A 13,588-nucleotide genomic window follows, 5' to 3' on the forward strand; every position below is an offset into this window, starting at 1 on the left:
ATATGTGATGTACAGAAGGGCAGTACTGAAACCTATGTTTTGCTAAATAAATATTTTATCCTAATGTCTGCCCATTAGCTCACTTATTGAAAAGTATATTCATAGGGAGTGAGTTTTTGCTTCACATTTTTTTTGAATAAAAGAAGCCAAGTTATATGGACAGGATGCTTTGTCCTTCTAGCTTCCTTCTTAGTATGCAAAAATGATTACACCATCTGTTTAAAACAATATCTTCATATCTTTTGTTTTACATTGTTTTCAAAGCTCTTAGTATGTTTCTGATTTCTTTTTAATCATTGGAGACTAAAACTCTTTTGGATTTTAAACCGCAACTTCTCAAGTCCTGCAAAGGCGTGTTAGACAACTATTAAGATTGGGAGTTTTATTTTCAATATATTTGTAACACACAGGAAAGTTTTATGAAATTTATTTGCTTCCCATCTTGCTACCAGGGAACTCTGGGCAGCTTACAACATTTTACACACACACACACATCTGGCATCCCAAGTTAAAGCAGACAGAATTAAGACAGATCTCTGATAGGATTATTAGAGAGCTGAAGTCTCTCCAAGGTAGCCATATAAGGACATGGAGCTATGTTTAGACAGGGTATGAGATAAATTCATAAGATTCATGTCATCCTTGTCAGCAGATTGTAATGGTTTTACAAACAAAACATATCTTTTAAGTAAGTCCTACTGTCATCAGTGAGATTATTCTGTAGAAGTATAGCCTCATTCTCTAGTTCAGCCATGTCAAACTCGCGACGTCACATGACGTTGCACAACATATCGGGACTTTTTCCTCATTGCCGGCAATGGGGTGGGTGTGGTTTCGGTGTGACGCATCTGGCCCGCAGGCTGGCAGTTTGACATGCTTACTCTAGTTCAGTGGTTCTCAACCTTTTTAATGCCGCGACCCCAACTGGTCGTAAGTCGAGGACTAAACCGGTCGTAAGTCGAGGACTAAACCGGTCGTAAGTCGAGGACTACCCAATCGGTTGTAAGTCGAGGACTTTCCCTGCCTGGGAGTGCCGCGCATGCATGGTTCCACCCCCTGCGCCGGCCGAGGCGTAGCTGGCAAGCAGCAGAGACGGAGCAGGCCGACCACCAGCTGGCCCAGCCCAAGGGAGGTAAGGCACCTGCCGGAAAAGGGGAAAAAAATGGCGGACAAAAAAAATGGCGGACAGCCTTGCTTGGCGACCCCCGTGAAATGGTCGATTGACCCCAAATGGGGTCCCGACCCACAGGTTGAGAACCACTGCTCTAGTTGATAGGTTGATTCTTACCAAATAATAGAGTTTAGTATTTTCAGGTTACTGTTAACTTGGTTGCCTCTTTGATCCCTTGACAGCTTGGAAGTTTTCTGTCATCTTCCCCAATGCTCCAAAAATGCTACCATAGCATTTCGTCGGAGGAGGTAAATTGAAATGATGAGTAGCCTCTTGGTTCCAACAGTAAGAACATAGGAAGTGCCTTGCTGGATCAGGCCATTGTTCCATCAAGTCTAGAAGTCTGTGTTACATGGTGGCCAACTGGTTCCATTTGGAGAATGCACAGATCTGGCTTAAAGGGCATACCCCTTCCACTATTCATCTGCATCTATCATACATACATACCCATCACACTATTTCAATTGAATGTCATGCAAAGACAAGAAACAATAAGACAAAGTCATTAAATGCTTGAGATAAAAAGTTAAAAAGTTAAAAATTTATAAAGCCATAGCTACATTCACAAAGTATTGTTCGTTGTTACATATAGTGCCCTTTCAGTTGCAATTCTACCAAACTTTTTCCCAAGCACATATAACAGTTTAAATCTCTTGTAGTTTTTGTAGGGTTTTTTTTTGTATTCCCTCTTTCTATTATTCCTTTTATATAGAAGAACAGTAATTAACATTCTTCCAGTTATTAGTTATAGATGCAGTCTTGTATGTTGAATAAACTATGGCCACCCTCCTCAAACAAAGCACATCCATATTTTAACATTTTTCCAGTTATTATTTCTTTGGATATACCATCTGATGTCTTGCCATTCTCATAGCATTTATTATTTCCTATTCATCCCTTTTTAAGATAGAAACTAATTGAATTATTTTCAATTCCACTTTTCAGTACATCACTCTCCTTTTCATGTAGATCCTTGAACTATTTGTTCATTTCAGATTCATCCCAAATCATTTCATTTTTTTAAAAAAAGATCTATTTAGTTTTCTGGATGTTTATTTATCTCCCTTCACATTTTTTAGAACAGCAACCTTTTTGTCCCATTTTTGGTCCTTATTCATCTTGTTTTCACCCATTCAAGAATAATTGTTCTGCTGGTTCATAGTCAATTGTAACATACAGCTGGAGTGTAACATACAGCTATCACCACCTATGGATTCCTATTCAGTGAGTTTCCATGGCTTAAATGGACCTGAAACTGGGTTTTGTCAAAATTCAGTCATTTAACCAATATACTATTCCACATCTGAGTTTGTTTGGAGGTTTTTAGTAAAAGATTTTGTCAAAAGCTCTTAAAAAGTCCACACATATAGTATATGTTGAAATGCTCTTGTGTACATATTTGCTGATGTCCTCAAAAAAAAATCTAGAGGGTGAGGCAACTTTATCTTTGGAAAAACCATGTAGTTTTCTTTGCTTATTTTTATTGTATATTAACAACCATTTTTCCTATAACAGATGTTGAGCTAGCTTGCTTATTATTTCTTTAGCAACCCTTTCAAAAATCAGAGCCATATTGGATATTTTCCAGTCTTTTACAGCAAGTGCAACAGGTATTTTTTTAAAAGATCGGCTATTTATATTTAAATTCTTGAAACATTTTTGAGAGAATATCATTGGATATTGTGGACCTGTGGACCAATTTGCTGCTTAGTTTGTCATCCCTTGTAATTTATAACTTCACCCCTTACCTCTATTTGTATCAATTCATCCAATCTTGTGCCTAAATAAGCTAGTTTAAGAACAAAATATGCTTCTGTGTTCTGTTTAGAAACAAAAAAGCAGAAATGCAGATGTGTGAACAAGAATCTATCGTTAATGGGCTAGACATTTAAAAGGACATTAAAGTGCCCTTTAAGTGTTTGAAAGCTAGCTATGTATAGGCTCTAAGAATGTTGTGCTCAATCAGAAACTATTGGGTATCTATTATGCCAGGATCTGTATTGTGATTCCCAGTTTAGATAGGCCAAACGTTTTGTTTTCTGGCAGTTTTGAGCAGAAGGTTTAATGGGCAAAATGGGAGCCACAAGGCTTGTGGGTGTTCAAGGGACACTTTTCAGTCTTTCAGACTTCTGAAAGTTGCTTTGTCCATTGCTCATTTTGGAAAGCCCTTGAAATGCTATGCAAAATCTGGATTTGGCCTTAAACTAAGAGAAATGCTACAGTTGTCATGATAACCCAGTTTATAATTGTGCAGTTGTTATTTGAGAGGACATGCTTATATATAAATTAAGGTTTGCCCACAGTTGCTGCCATGCAGAAACATGTCTTAACTACACTTATAATTGTTTTAACTGATTAACTGAACTGATTAGAAAGTTTTTGGACTTTACTTCTCTGCAAATATTAAGCAACAGGGTTTTGTAAACTAAACTTTGAGTTTCTGGCTTGTCTTTTTCATGTGTACATCACATGTCTGCTCTAATATTTGAAATGGGCCTTAGTATTAACTTTGGACTGGATTCACACATTGCAGAAGCCATGGTTTATGTAAACATGATTTGCTGAGAAAGCCACAATTGATGGAGATCACACAATACCCTTAACCAAAACAAAGCATGTTATACCTTAAGGATCTGTGTGAACATAGTTAATCCTTGACTTGCAAAGGAGTGAATGGAACAATTCCTAAAGATGGATGTCCTTGACCATGAGAGATAAATGGCATCTTTTCAAAAGGCCCAAGACCGCACAATATATTTTCATTTAATCTAGGATTTGTATTTGGGGGGAAAAGACCTAAAACATTTCATCCCCTCTATACTACTACTCCTTGTGACTCTGGATTCAGTCCGTACTCTGGAGCAGGAGAATGAAAGAAGGGGAGAGCCAGGGAACTCCAAGGTCATGGCCATAGTGATCTGATATTACAGGTAGTCTTTGACTTATGACCACAATTGAGCCCATAATTTCTGTTGCTAAGTGAGACATTTGTTAAGTGAGTTTTGTCCCATTCTATGACCTTTCATGCTAAGTGAATCACTTAGTTGTTGTTAGTACAGGTAATCCTCGACTTACAACAGTTCATTTAGTGACCATTCAAAGTTACAACATCACTGAAAAAAGTGACACGATCATTTTTCACACTTATGACTGTTGCAGCATCCCCCTGGTCACATGAACAAAATTCAGACAGTTGACAACTGACTCACATTTATGATGGTTGCAGCGTCCCGGGATCACATGATCACCTTTTGTGATCTTCTGACAAGCAAAGTCAATGGGTAAACCAGATTCTCTCAACAAACATATAACTAACTTAACAGCTGCCATGATTCACTTAACAACTGTGGCAAGAAAGATCATAAAATGTGGCAAAACTCACTTAACAAATGTTTCTTTTAGCAACATACATTTTGGAAAATCGTAATCATAAGCTGAGGGCTACTTATAACATGTTTGTTAAGTGAATGTGCCTTCCCCATTGACTTTGCTTGTCAGAAGGTTACAAAAGGTGTTCACGTAATCTTGGTACACTGAAACCGTCATAAATATGAGTCAGTTGCCAAGCATCTGAATTCTGATCAAGTGACCATGGGGATGCTGATTTGACCATGGTTGTAAGCAGGGCTTTTTTTCCGGCACCTTTTTGGGATGGAACCTTGTAGGGTAGGCAAGGCGGATTGTATGACATGTGTGAGTTCGGCACCTTTTTTTTTTTTTTTTTAGAAAAAAAGCACTGGTTGTAAGCGTGAAAAATGGTCATAAGTTATTTTTTTCAGTGCCATTGTTATTCCAAAGGCACAGAGAGATGAATTAGAATTAATAAAAGGCATATCCGCAGTCTGTTTCCCTAGGAAGTGTAGGAGGCTATGGGTGATTTGTCCCAAATCCAGGCTAAAGTGATTGAGATAAACAGTCATGAACATCCACATCTGCACAGAATCTTACAGTATTGCCCTCCCAAAGAATGTTTTGGGGTGGGCAGCATAGTTGGTGAAAACCTTTAGATCCAGGAAATGAGTTTTCAGGTGAGGACAGTGGAATTGCAAGACCATTCTACCACCTTTTCCTGGATTCGTCCAGTCAGCCTTTCTTAGCTAGCTCAAATAAACCAAGACAGATAAGGGTCAAGTAAGCATGTGATGATGCAGCAGCGATAAGTAGTTATAGCCTCAGAGTTGAAAATGTTCCCATACAATTAGAGCAGATGGTGGATAATTGCCCACCACAGTGCAACTGCACTAAATGCAGTGTTCAGGTCGGTATGAAGTTAGACAAAAAAGGGCATGCATGTTTCTCATTGGGTCTTTGAGAACTCCAAAAATGTTTTTTTTGAACAGTGCTTGAACATCATAGAGGCTGCTTGAGCAGCTATTTGAGAATTTAATGGAAGTCATCAAGATAATTTTTCAGTGTTGAAGATTATTACATTTCCTCATTGAATATCTAGGGAAATTCTCAGTCATCCAGGTCATAGTTATCCAAAATGTGCTTTTTCATGAGACAATTAGACTTTCTTGTTTTTTCTTTGAAGACATTTTGCTTCTTGAATGACTACAGTTTGATCACTGTACAGGATTATTACAGTTTGAGATAGGGTTGGGGGCAGATTTACTATGTAATTGTAGGTTACCCTATAATATTGTTTCATCACACTGCTAATAAGTGCTCCTGTGCCACATTTCAAAATGTGGTATTAACAATCATTCCTTTCTAAGATTTTGCTTCTTTAGTTTACAAATCAGGATCTTATCCCATTTATGTAATAATAAAAGTACAGTTCTGTTTCTTTCCACTTTTCCCCTGGTTTTCTGTCATATTTAAATATAAGGCTCAATTCTTTGCCGTGTCAATATTTTCCCACTGAAATGGTTTACGTGGTTTCATTGTATTCGTCACACAGTTACAAAATATAGAGAGCCTTCCTTTTTATTTTGCAAAATAAGTTAAATAGACCAGAAAAATTTATTAGAGTGAATCTGTTTATTTTATTTAATAGGTAGGTATCACTCAGTTGCATTCAGATAGTAAAGAAACAAACACACACACATACACACATATAATAAGTTTGAGGTATATATTGTTTTGGAAGTTGGATTAAATTTTAAGACTCTTATCTCTAGTCTGTTTCTACTGGCCGAATTTTCATTTGTACAACTCTGAGAGAATAATCTGTTGGCCTAAAGGGCAACCAAATCACTCCATTTTCAATCTCGTAAGGAACATTGTTCCTTGGATCATACTGACCACCTGAGTAGTAAATACCATTGAGATTAGCCGCTTGACAGTTGTTATACCACCAGCCACCTCCATACACCTCAGCACAATTCTCCTCCCACCGATCATTGTCTCGGTCATAAGTACTAAATTTCATGTTAGTGTGAGCTGTATATTCAGTGCCATCTTCCTCTGATCCTTTGATCAGGGCATCCCCTGACGTCCCTTTATAATTCGAGACTCTGAGTCTATAACCTTCTGACTCAGAACCTATGTGTATATTATATTCTGCATAAACTTTATCACCCTCCCAGTCTTCTAGTTCAATCCGAAGGACAGTATCTTTCTGGGTCAGGATATGGAGATTTTCATTGCCCAGCCAGAATTCTCCCCTCCCTTTGACATCCAAACTGCCAAAACCTTTCTTGTAGTCTTCCCAGGTCCGGTTAAAATTCAATGACCCATCCAATCTCTGTTGGATCAGAAGCCATCCTCCCAAAGTAGTCTCTTGGTCGCAATAAACTGAAAAAACCTTAGCGGATCCTGCTGGCGTGATTCTGAAAATGCCACTTTGGGCATCAGAAGTGTGTTTTTGGTGGATATCCTCACAGTCTAAAAAAACAAAGTTGATCAAGTTGACAGAAGTTTTCAGTTAAGTTTTATTACAAGCTCTCAGGTATCCAACAGTAATATTGCTGAAGTCAACTGTCTACACTCAATGTTGTGCTACATGAAAAGACATTTTGCATTATACCCCCACCCGAAAGGAACACTTATGTTTAAATTTATTACCACTGGCATTCTGTATGGAACTGCCTTGCTAACCAATGTCTCATGATAAAAACTCAATGTACCCCACCTTTCTTAAATGGCAACAAACAGACACATGGCTTTTATTAACTAAACAATGTCATGGGTTGCAGTATTTGTGTCAGTTTGGTTGCAAACTTCATTTTTGCTCCCTCCACAATTATTTTCCATGAACTGGATGGATACCTTTCCCGATGTTGCCTTTCCCAAGCGTCTCCTCTGCATTCAAGCTTTGTTCTTCTAAATCTGTATTATGCTCTGCATTTTCATCATGTTGTAATTCTACAATATGACTGGATTCATAGGTTCTTCTTGACTTGGTCTCTACAATTGTCTTGGTATTGCTTTCATGGGATAAATGGTCTAATCTTGAGAAGTCATCAAATTCTTCCTCCCCTATTTCTGAGAAAGTGTCCCCTTCCTGTATTTTTTTTGTGTGGCTGAATGATGGGGTTCCGGAATCTGCATCTGGATGTTGGGGAACAAAGTCATGGGAGCCACTTCCACCACTGATGAAACCTTGCAAATTAGAACAATCTGAACCATCAGGAGTTTTAAATTCTTCAACTGTCTCTTCTCTTAAGCCACCAGGACCACGAATGACTTTTTTAGTGATGGTTTTGATACATGTATGGCTGGTATGAACATCAGTAGACGGTCTTATTATTGCTTTGTTTGTAGATGGTTTTCCAGCTACCCCTGTTCCAGGAATATCATATTTTGTGTCTGGTAAGGATCCTTTAGAATCTTCCAATACTACCTTAAACACCTTTATACTGTCAAGTATACTTGCTTCCTGATCAGTAAGAAGACCAGATTTATAGTGACTGGGAGCAGTAGAATCCTTCACTTGTGTTATTTTCAATGACTTGAGGGGAACAGCTTCCTCTTCTGATTCAAATTTAATGGTATTAACTTGTACGAGCTGCTTCTGTATGTTTCCATAACTCTCAGTGTCCAGATTGTAGTTGAAAATACGAGCACAAGATCCTTTGCAGGCACGTATTTTAATATCAATGTCCACCTAGATCATGAGGATTTGGAGAAAAAATATAGAAATTTGTAAGTAGACTTTGATTCCTAAATCTCTCAGAGTTGTAACCCTAGTTGCTGCCACATAACATTAAAAATAAGGAACTCTTGTCAAGCCATTGCTGATTGTAACTCCACTGCTACTTGAAGTGAGGCCAAATTCTACCATAAATTTAGATGGGCTGTCTGCAGCCACTGAATTATATGTGGCCTTGGGCTTCACTTCATATACCCTTGAGATAATTTGAAAAGTCCTCTGCAAACAGATTGCAGATTTTTAATATCTTTTCCCTGGTAGTCGGTTATAAAGTTTAAAAAGGAGAAGAGACTATAACCTATCCATGTTTGTGCTGATTCAAATTTTTGGTCTTACCTACCAACAGATTATTTAACATAGCAAAATAACATAGTCAAATGTTACTGCTGTAAAACAGGAAGGAAGGAAGGAAGGAAGGAAGGAAGGAAGGAAGGAAGGAAGGGGGAGGGAGGGCGGGAGGGACGGAGGGGAGGGAGGAAGACCATCCATTGTACAAACAATGGTTTTCTAATCCCACAGTTGCTGAAACTGCCTTATTCATTAAAACATATAACTAATAAAAAGGAGCATAGGCAGATATTTGCTCCAGTGTTTTTAAAAAGATATGTCTTTTTAAAAAAAAATAACACAACTCACCTCTAAACGTTTCAACTCTCCAACCTGATTCTGGATTGAATTCTGCAAGGTTTTAATCCTTTCAACTTTATCAGCAACTCTCTGTTTCAGTATCACCAATCTCCTTCTTAGATCATCAGATATTTGCCCATAGCTCTTATCTAATTCTGAAATAAAAGATGTTAGTATAGCCACAGCCCTTTATACAGTGTAAGTGATCTAAAAATATGCATTAACCAAAACTACACAACTTTCCTAGTTTGATGTCTTTAAAATTAGAAGGAACCATCTGTATAATAGTCAGTAGTACTCTATATGTCTTTATAAGATTGGATAGAGACTTAGAGATAGAATACTATAGCTGCAATTCCTCATTAATGTACTTTCCTCTCCCTTCTACATTTTCTTTTACAAAAATGTCTCTATTAGGAAGGAAAGAGTTCATTCCATTCTCTTGTACCTTTTTTCTTAGTCTATCATCTCAAAAAATTGTGTCCCACTCACTGTGGTCCCAATTAATGTTGGAATACAACATTATTTCTAAGAAACATTTATTTCTGTTTAAGGTGCAGCTTATCAAATAATGAGTAGGTAGCTTAGAAATAGAGCCTATTAAGCATGCATAATTTGGAATGGGATTTCCTGCCTTTCTCATTAAACCCAATACTAACCCAGGTATTCCAGAGATGGCAGCGGAAAATAAATATATCGGTCTGAAAGCATGACAAATAATTTTCAAAAGGGAAAGTGAAAAAATAATGTACTGGAAGATTTTGTTAAGTAATTGGTGAAAACGTTTGTTGTGATTTGCAAGAACCTAAAATAGCCCAGAATGAGATAATAATGCTTTTTACCTATTTATGCCAAATAGCTTTAATCCTGTGGTAAAACAAGTATGTTTTTTAAAGAAACAGCTAACAGTATTTAAATTCAATTTATTTTATGTGCCAGCCTTCCCAGTTTTCTTTCCAGACACATTGAGGTTAGAGAATTCAAGGAATTTAGTTACCTTTACATTTCATGAGCATTTTATAAATCTTCATCTAACTGGAATTAAGCTTACCTTGTTCACTGGGCAGATATCTTTCCAGATAGTTAAAAATTTCTTGTTTCAAAATATTGGATGACTTGTAACGACTTTGGTTATCCAAAATCGCCTGCTTAATCTTTTCTATCCTGTTTTGAAAATCATAATTTGTTTCATCTACCAGTCCTTGAATCCTGCAACCTGAGGGACATTTAGTTCCCTAAATAACAGAAACAAAGTAAAAGGATACATAAAATAATTGACAAATAATGGATAACTTTTCAGATGTTACAAAGCACAGTATAGGTAGTCCTCAGGCTACAAACACAAGTGGAACCAGAACTTTGGTCACTAAGCAATATGATTAAGTCACTCATGTGAATCCAGCTTTAAACTGACATGTGCACTCAGTCATTGTGGTTTACTATGGCTTACTATATTTTGTGCACACAAGCTGTGGTTAAAACCTCTTGTACAGATTTGTATAATTATCTATGCACATTTACTCAAAAGTAACTCTTGACTTTTTGTGCAACCTTTTGTGACTACATTATCCTTTTTCTAATTCATAAATTCATATTTGTGTGGAAAAGTACAAGTCAATATGACTTTGTCATGTGGTGAGTATTTTTTAAAGTTCTGCAAAAAAATCTAAAAATCTACTTTCTGGTTATTTATTTATTTTATATTCTGGAAATGAAAACGGTTATAATATCCATGATGGGACAATCCAGAATAAATAGACTTATTAAATTCCATTTCTTTCTTCACTTATGTGGCAAAGAATGTATTATACTCCAGTTTTTGTTCTGGAGTAATTAAATTAACTCATTTGCTTCTTTGCTAGTTCTCACAAAACACTTATCAGCCAGTGACCAGGTTAACCGTGTTGCAACTGGCTCTTAGGAAAGTGAGCAGAACTGTGGCCAGAACTGTTCCTGATCAAGCCATTTCTAAAAAATATTTCTTTAATACTTTGTTTAACTTATAATAACATTTGATTAACTTAGGATAACATTTTCCAACCAGGAGCTTTCTACAGGAGCTGATAATTACTCCCCCCAAATATAAAATATATATATACAAATATATAAAATCAATGAACTGGATATTCAAAGTAGTTTTTTTGTGGAAACTACTGAATTATAAATGTGCTTCTCCGCTGTATCTAGCCTATTATATCTAATATATTACAATAAGGGAAATAGCTGTTTTGCATGAAAAACACCATGATTAGTCTGCCATTGGCGTTTTGTTCTCTATTGGCTTACCCAATTGTCATCAGTACATATTGGCCAATCCTTATCAGATTTGCAATCAGATTGAGTTTTATGCTCTACTATTCTGGTACCACGCCCTGTTGCTCCTTGTTCTTGAAAGGAAGACTCATTACTTGCCCCCTGTCATGAAATAAGTAAAGAAGAGTAAAAAAGACCCAGTTAAGGCTGAAATTTAAGATTGAAAACTTGCACAGTAATAATTCCTTTCATAAATAATCCATATCCCTAGTATTTGCTAAAAAAAATAATCATCAACTACATTTAGACACTTGCTTCAAATTACTGGACTATTTTTTTTAAACAAATAGATAACAGTCGTTCAAAGAAATAAAGCCCATGAAGTCTCAAAGAGAGAGCCCATCTACTTCCATACTCAATATGGATTGAGTAATTATTTTAACTACTCGTGTAATGTATTGAGTTGAATTTATGAAACAGGTTACTGAAGAGCTGTGCAGGAACCGTTAGCAGACCACATGGTCTGCCAGCCAGACTTGCTGTCTACAAGACCAATTAGTATGCATTTGAGCGGGAGAATACTGTGTTTTCGTTGGCTGACGCTGCCCAAAGCTGAATGTATAAATAGGGGTGGAGCAATGCTTGTTAGTTTTCTGTTTTGACCTTCAATAAAGAAGTACTTGTTTCTATTGCTGCCTCTTCAGTGCTGAACCAAGCAGAAAACAGAACAACTTGAATCCTAAAAAAAAATAAAAAAAATATCCCCTTTTCCTACAAATAGATGACATTACATTAGATTGCTTGATTAGGACCCATGGAAGTACACATTAACATCTAATCAGGATTCATTTAAATCCCACTGATTTCTATAGCATTTCAATGTAGTTCACTTCTTTGAGTTCAGGCCATAGTGCTTAAGTGGTAAATTAACATGTTACAAAATATATTAAACATGAGTTAGATATTGAAATTAGCAATTGCAATACAGATTGCAGTACAAGTATGTCAGCTTAACTTGACTCTTCATTTCATTAGAAGACATATTTTAATTGCTGTCATGGGACTTTAAATTGTGAAGAGAATGGATTGATATATAGTACAGAGAATTCTTCCTTAATATTAACTATTATAGTAAAAATAGAAAAACAGAACATTAAATGAAGAACAGCTTTCTATGTTTTGATGGTGACTACATCAAAACGCATATGAACATCAGAATTGTTACAGTATTGCTAGTGTATAGTTTATTTCAAATACAAAATGATCTCTAACTTCAATCCAAAGAATTTCAAAATACTATTATAAAAATGGCTTATCATACAAACCATGGCATCACAAATTACTCTGCACTGGGACAATTCCTAGACCTATGTTATTTTTGATGTAAATATATGAATACAATTATTGGATTATTGATAACAAATGATTAAATCTAAAATAAAAGATTAAAATCAGCAATACTCTATCAGCCTTGTTCAAACGTTATCAGAGGTTACAAAGTAATCAATGAATCAGTGAATGCTAACAATGCTATATCTCACGAGACCTGGACTTAAACAGCGGCTATTGAAATGACTGTAATATGCTGTCCACCTGAGTTTTATTGTCCCAGCTTTTTTGTTTAGAATATAGCAGAAATCTTTGAAATCAATGGGACTTCTAAGTTAGTCCTGTATAGTTTTACAATATTACTTTTACTGTAATGCATTTATAGTTAAGTACCCCTGTGTGAGCCTGACCTCTGATAATTATATGAACAAATGGAAGTACATTAAAAGATTTTTCTTTACTAATATTATAGATACCATAACACATTCAAACATGTCATCTGGATTTTGTATTAAAAAATATAAGGGAAATGCATATGAATAATACATACTGTAATTTTAATAAAAAAATTATAAAGCACCCACTGTTTCTAATCAAGCAAGATGATAAACAGACTTCGTGAGCATTTAAAAACACAAAGACACATCGGGGTATATGCTGCATCACAAAGTTCTTCTGGGTTCCCTTCAACTCTCCAGAGATTGAATTACTTACTACTTGCAAGTCATTGAACATAAGTAGGAGCTAAATGTGGCACTGAGAGTTTTGCCCATGTGCAAACAAAAGTAAATACAAATTTTATCAACGAACTTGCAAGTTGGTCCAAGAATTATACCACCCTTAAGAGAATATTTGAAGTGGAAAAGCTTGTTCTTGATCATATTACCATGTATTTGATAGTAAGGGATAAAATATGTTGCTCCTTAAATAGGCAAGTAATAAAAGGAGCACAACCAGTAAAGAAAGAACTATATAAAATATATTCATACCAAGGCGATGCTGAAGGACAGCAGTGCGCAAAGAATTCTGAGCTGAAACATCTTCAGAAAGGTTTGGATGTGGCACAAAGGAATCCCCTTCACTTAGGCATTTTGAGTTGTATTTCAATCTTT

At 36.2% G+C, this 13,588-nt stretch overlaps 1 protein-coding gene across 1 annotated transcript; it reads right to left on the reverse strand.

Moving 5' to 3' along the window:
• Window positions 1-6,290: 6,290 nt before the first annotated feature.
• On the reverse strand, window positions 6,291-13,588 carry FGA (fibrinogen alpha chain). The gene is made up of 6 exons (XM_015819557.1): window positions 13,466-13,588; window positions 11,181-11,309; window positions 9,946-10,129; window positions 8,904-9,049; window positions 7,385-8,222; window positions 6,291-7,000 (listed from the first exon to the last, which is right to left on the reverse strand). The coding sequence occupies exons 1-6, from the start codon at window positions 13,514-13,516 to the stop codon at window positions 6,291-6,293; spliced, it is 2,058 nt and encodes a 685-aa protein (XP_015675043.1). The 5' UTR covers window positions 13,517-13,588.

Source organism: Protobothrops mucrosquamatus, unplaced genomic scaffold (assembly GCF_001527695.2).
Source record: "Protobothrops mucrosquamatus isolate PMUCROS unplaced genomic scaffold, P.Mucros_1.0 scaffold945, whole genome shotgun sequence".
Taxonomy (NCBI): Eukaryota; Metazoa; Chordata; class Lepidosauria; order Squamata; family Viperidae; genus Protobothrops; species Protobothrops mucrosquamatus.